Source organism: Rhinopithecus bieti, unplaced genomic scaffold, assembly GCF_001698545.2.
Source record: "Rhinopithecus bieti isolate Rb0 unplaced genomic scaffold, ASM169854v2 scaffold_28547, whole genome shotgun sequence".
NCBI lineage: Eukaryota > Metazoa > Chordata > Mammalia > Primates > Cercopithecidae > Rhinopithecus > Rhinopithecus bieti.
The window spans coordinates 3,542,173-3,548,648 of record NW_016813480.1 but is presented as its reverse complement, the minus strand read 5'-3'; the positions used below and the strand labels follow the sequence as shown (position 1 = coordinate 3,548,648).

General features: G+C 36.6%; 1 protein-coding gene across 1 annotated transcript in view; it reads left to right on the top strand.

Annotated features, from left to right (window-relative positions):
- Positions 1 to 6,476, top strand: part of CDK8 (cyclin dependent kinase 8) — a 156,908-nt gene that overhangs the window by 77,389 nt on the left and 73,043 nt on the right. The window contains 1 exon segment of the mRNA XM_017848516.1: positions 4,379 to 4,454. Within this exon segment, the coding sequence (XP_017704005.1) occupies positions 4,379 to 4,454 (76 nt within the window).

The following is a 6,476-nucleotide window of genomic DNA, read 5'->3' as shown; positions in this document are numbered from 1 at the left end:
CTCTCGTCCCCCAGGCTGGAGCGCAGTGGTGCGATCCTGGCTCACTGCAACCGCCACCTCCCAGGTTCAAGCAATTCTTCTGCCTCAACTTCCTGAGTAGCTGGGATTGCAGGCGTCCGCTACCATACCTGGCTAGTTTTCGTATTTTTAGTACAGACGGGGTTTCATTATGTTGTTCAGGCTGGCCTTGAACTCCTGACCTCAGGTGATCTGCCTGCCTTGGCCTCCCAAAGTGCTGGGATTACAGGTGTGAGCCACCGTGCCCGGCTGATATGCTGTATTTTTTTTACTATCAAGTACTTAAGTGTAAGAAAATAATTAGTTACTAGTAGCATATAAATTTAGAGTCATGGATGATGGTGATGCCAAGCAACCACAGATGGTCCACAGGAGTGGCAGAGATAGTGAAACTTTTGCTTTCTGATGGTTCAGTGTACACAAACTTTGTTTTACGCACAAAATTATTTTAAATGGTATATAAAATTACCTTCAGGCAATGTGTATGTGGTGTATATGAAACATAAAATGAATCCTGTGTTTAACTTGGATCTCATTCCCAAGATACCTCATTATGTATGGGCAAATATTCTACAATCTCCTGAAAATCAGAATTTCGAAACACTTCTCATCCCATGCGTTGCAGATGAGGGATACTCAGTCTGTATCATAACCATTCATTTAATCTACTTCCCTTGGATCATTACTGACACTAGTGAACAAATCTTTTTCATCTCCTTTGTGTCTTTTACTAAAAAAATGTGTGGATGGAGAGATAAATTTGCCATGTAAACCACATGGCAGTATTATATTATGTTGTAATTATGTTAGGTGATTTTTCAAGAGGAGGTTGCCTTTTTTATAATCAAATATCATTTATAATTTATTTGGTATTATTTTTCTTCATTGCACATTTCTTTCTAATAATATACTTTTATAAAGTAAAAAACATATAATTACTTGGAGTAGGGGAGAAGACTGATTGAATATGAGAATTTTTTTAGTTCACAGAGAAGAAATTGTCATATACCACCTTGGGCATTTTTAAACAAGAGAAAGTGGTGGATATTAAGGAGGTGAATGGGTAAATCTTTAGTTTAAATTATCTTCTTTCCCAGCACTCTCTTTCTTAGTAGGGGGTTCGATTCTAGGATGTAATTCTTAAACAGTAGATATAATAGAATGTGTTATACCCTTGGATTGACCATCTGGTTAAATCAATAACCCTGCCCATGACAGTGTCTAATAGACTATTCTGATTCCAGTTTTGTTTTATTTTTATGTCCTTCTTCTTTCTTTCAGAAACCGTTCAGACAGTGAACACTAAGTACAGATCCTCTTAATGTCTTTTTCATATAATGAGTACCAATGATGCTTTACTATATATGCTGTAAAACTGATGGTCATGAAACAAATTTTTTTCCAGAAAAATAATGTTGTAATTGTGATTTCTTTTCCCAAGTAAGGATTTGGTATAAAATATGTTGTAAAAACAAAGATAAAGCAATGTTACGTTTTAGTAATAATTTAAAATAACCAAGTATTAAATTGACTTAAATTAATTGATTTTATAAAGGCTTAATTTGTTCACTGAAACTATCTCGCTACTGAAGTCCCCAGTCCTACCACCTCTGCCCTTCATGTACTGAAAGTATATGACCTCATTGCCACTTTCAGAACAAAAATGAACGCATCAAAATGGGAACTCCCCCAGCTTTTTGCCTCTGAACCAACTTCTTTCCATTTGTATTCTTTCCTTTATCTGTCCTTTCTTCCTATTACAATGGAATAGATGTTTCTCCTTCAAGCCAGAGAGCAAAGACCCAGAAAGCTTGTTCTCTGGATTTTTTTTCTCCTCTCCTGTATTATCAGCTCTTTCTCTGGGTTCTTTCTGTCAGTGCTAATCATACTCAAGTGTCTTCCATCTTAAGAAATAATAACTCTTTAACCTTGTGTATTACTACAGCACCTGCCTTGTTTCTCGCTTTCAAAGAATTGCTTACATATGTTGTCTTAGTTTACGTGTGTCTCGTTCACCCATCAACCTTCTGCAACATAGACCCTGCCACCACATTGCTGTAACTATTTTTGCCTACTCCACTATCCATTGTTGACTTAATCGTTGCTAAATTCAGTAGATACTTTTCAGTTCTTAACTTACTAGACCTCTCTGCAGATTTTTATACTATTTGCTATTCTGCCCTTTTGAAAATCTTTTCTTGACAGTCCTTCTCTTTGCTCTCATTGAACCTACTCTTACGGCTTCGATCACTGCATCATGCCGATTCCAGTAAATCTGTATCTTCAGCTTGCTCTTGAGCTGTAGTGTTTATTCCACTTGCCAGCAGCTGTGCCCACTTAGATGTCTCACTAGTCCCCAAAACTCACAGAATGGAGCTATCACATACTACCTGTTCCCTCAAAGCTTTTCCTCCTACCTGGTTTTTTATTTCAGTGAATAATGCTGTCATTACTTGTTGCCTGTGGAAGAAATCATTGTCTTTAACTTCTTCTTCCTTACCCACAATAGTCAATCATAAAGGACCCTGCTTCTTATCTGTCTGTTCTCTGTAGTAACCACCCTTCTGCAATAGCCATCATCATCTCTCACTGAATAATTTTAATACTAATTATTTGTAACTGTTCTCTGCTTCCTGTCCTTACTTACTCCCACTAAGCATTCACAAGTCAGCTGAAGATACATTTTCCAGATAAAATATAATTGATATTCTGTTGCTTAATAACAACAACAACGACAACAACAGCAACAAAAAACCTTTAAAGGAGCCCTTCTTGTTGTTCTTGGCATGAAAAGACTTTTGTGTTGTGGTTCCTGATTTTATCCCCAGCCTCATCTCCAGTTGTATACAGTATCCAGTCTCCCTCAATTGCTTTTTCTCTTGCCTCATGTGACTGCCCCTCTCTTAACTCACACACACACACAAACACACACACACACACACACACACACACTCATTATCAAGTGATCAAAGTGTGATCCTGGAAACCATGGGTGTCTATATCCTTTCATAGGGTCTGTAAGGTCAACACTATTTTTGTAATAATACTATGATATTATTTGCTTTTTCATTCTCATTCTGATGAATGCCAGTGGATTTCTTTCAGAGATGATCCAACATGTGATGATGCTATTCCATTGCTCTGGTGGCTGGTGGATATAAACTTAGGTAGTTTTAAAAGTTCCCATTTCAAAATTTGTATAGGGTATATATTGATAGATATAATAAACCAAAGCTCGTCAGGGTCCACAGTAATTTTCAAGAGAATAAAGGGATTCTGGGACCGAAAGGTTTGAGAACAGCCATTTAGGCCTCAGATGGCATTTTCTCTGAGGAGGGTTGTTTTGTTTGTTTTTGTTTTTGTTTTTTGGGAGACGGAGTCTCGCTCTGTCGCCCACGCTGGAGTGCAGTGGTGCGATCTTGGCTCACTGCAAGCTCCACCTCCCGTGTTCATGCCATTCTCCTGCCCGAGCCTCCCGAGTAGCTGGGACTACAGGTGCCCGCCACCATGCCTGGCTAATTTTTTTGTATTTTTAATAGAGAAAGGGTTTCATCGTGTTAGCCAGGATGATCTCGATCTCCTAACCTCGTGATCCGCCTGCCTTGGCTTCCCAAAGTCCTGAGATTACCGGCGTGAGCCACCACACCTGGCCTCTGAGGAGTCTTTGCTTGGGGCCTCCACCAAGTCCCCTTTGAGTAACCTTTTCTGTTGCACTTGCCATATCATAGCACTTATCATATTGTGTTATGATGGGTTACTTATCTTTTTAAGCCAGTAGACACAGAAAACTTTCTAAAAGAAGGAACCTGTTGTATCCTCAGTACCTAGCACAGTTCTGGGTACGTAGTAAGTGTTCAATAAACACATGTTGCGCTAGTGTCTTTGAAACTCTTTGGAGATGACCTAAATTATTTATTATCAAATTATGATTAACATGTTTTAAATTGTAACCATTTTGTGCCTTAGGGACACATTCATTTCTTAAGTTTTCTGACCCGTTAATATCTGAATAGGTTTTAGAAAGCAGGTTTTATTTTATATGTGTGTGTTATATTCTTATATTAGAGCAGAAGGAATCTATTAGTGGGAGTCAGAAGCTCTATATCTCAATCTGTGTCTTCCACAAGTAACTGTGGAGCCTTGGAAAAGTCTTTTTATTCCTTTGAAGCTAACTTCCCTCATCAAATAATGGGACTGGACTAGGTTGTCTAAAAAGTTTTTCCTTGTACAACATTGTATGATTATATTGAATGATGTCAAATGTGTATTGAACGTGATTTATATTTATTTATATTTTACTTTATAAAAATGCACATAAATATAGATTTATCTATATATTAAAATAACTTTGTTTTTACAGGAAGGATGATAAAGACTATGCTTTAAAACAAATAGAAGGAACTGGGATCTCTATGTCGGCATGTAGAGAAATAGCAGTAAGTGAAGTTCTTTTTATCATTATTATCAACTGACTTATGAGTACCAACTATATAAGGCTCTGTATTGTATTTGTCATATTAATTGAAAATTAGTGAATATTTTTTATATCAACTATAGGAAAATATATTTATTAAGGAGAAGTAAAGGGAACATGTAGTTCTGTCTATGTAAACTCTTTATTTGGGGTAAAGTAAATTTCAGTTGTTTATATAAATACATACTTTCCCAGTAGCTGTCACTGATAGTAAAGGGTCCAGTTATTTCATTGAGAGCAGTAAAAGTGGCATGTTAGTCCATATAAAATTACTATTTTTATTTTAATAGAATGAAACTTATGTCATTAGTTATGTCAAATTAAAATGAGGTTGTATTATTTGCTTTTCATTGCTTGTATCTGTTCATTTGAGTATGTAAATATTCATGCATTTTATTTTGGAAGCATAGTTTTCCATATTGTGATTAGAATCTCATTTTTATTCCAAAGGGAAGTAGTCTTTGGGTTAATGTGTTAATAATTATCCATACATTTAAACTGAGCATTACTTTTTGAGATTTTACTTCAGTTTTTACTGTTATAAAACTGTGGGTCCAAATGTGTCTTTTCTGGCTTTACACGGAATATTCTAGAATATATATTATAATCTTTGCTTTTGTTGCTCTCAGCCCTTCTATTATATTTACCCATAATAGTCTGTTATGACCTGGAAATGTTAAACAATTTTGCAAGTTTACTAGATTCTGTACCAATGAGTCTTCAACTCAAGTAGGTAAAAATAATTTACACGGTGTTGAGGAAAAAGACTCATAAATCTAAGAACAGCTTGTCAAGTACTGTGATAGAATTATATGGGAATGGAGAAGGGTGTACATCTAAACTAAAGTAGAAAATCAAGGAAGTTCCAGGTTTGGGAACGCATGTAACAATTACCTTCATGAGGGAAGAATAGGGGTGAGATGGAGGATATTGTTAACCAAAGGTAGACCATGCTGGAAGATGTAGTTCTTTTAATTGATACATTTTGTATACTTTTCAATCTTGAGACCAGGTATCTGTATGTTAACTGTCAGTTATTCAACATCTGTTCTGTATATACTCGTCAGTTTTAAAGAGTTGTTAAAAGCCATTGAACTATGGTCAGTGGTGTTAGAAGTCAGGATATTGATACCCTTGGAGGGAATACAGAGCTTCAGGGTGCTAGTAATGTTCTTTGATCTTGCTCTGGGTCTAGTTACACGGGTTATATATGTGACAGTTCATTGAGCTGTGTACTTAACTGTTCACATGCTTTTCTCTTGTTTATTAGTCTTTAACAAAATGTTTTTTATTAAAAAAATCACAAAACTCAGTTCAGAAACAGATATTATCTTTGCATATATCATGATAACCATAAATGCACTTAAATACAGAAAGAAGTATGAAAGCCTACTTTTAATGTACTTGATCATGGTTCTTCAATCTAAGATGAGCAGAAATGTTTAATTTTATGAAGTTCTTACTTACTAATTTTCCTTTTATGGCTATTTTCTGTATGTGGCTGAAGAAATCTTTACCCACTGATTGTGAAAATATTTCCCAATATTTTCTTCTAAAAGCTTTATAGTTTTAAAATTTCTAGTCTATGATATACTCAATTAATTTTTGTTTGTGGTGTGATACAGAGTTTGACTTCCCCTTCCTATATGAATGTACAGTTGTAGCATCATTTTTGGAAAACATCCTTTGCCATAGAATTTCTTTGGCACCTTTGCAAAAAAAAGAAAGTAGGCCGGGCGCGGTGGCTCACACCTGTAATCCCAGCACTTTGGGAGGCTGAGGCGGGTGGATCACGAGGTCGGGAGATCAAGACCATCCTGGCTAACATGGTGAAACCCTGTCTCTACTAAAAATGCCAAAATAATTAGCCGGGCTTGGTGGTAGGTGCCTGTAGTCCCGGCTACTCAGGAGGCTGAGGCAGGAGAATGGCGTGAACCTGGGAGGCGGAGCTTGCAGGGAGCTGAGATCACGCCACTGCACTCTA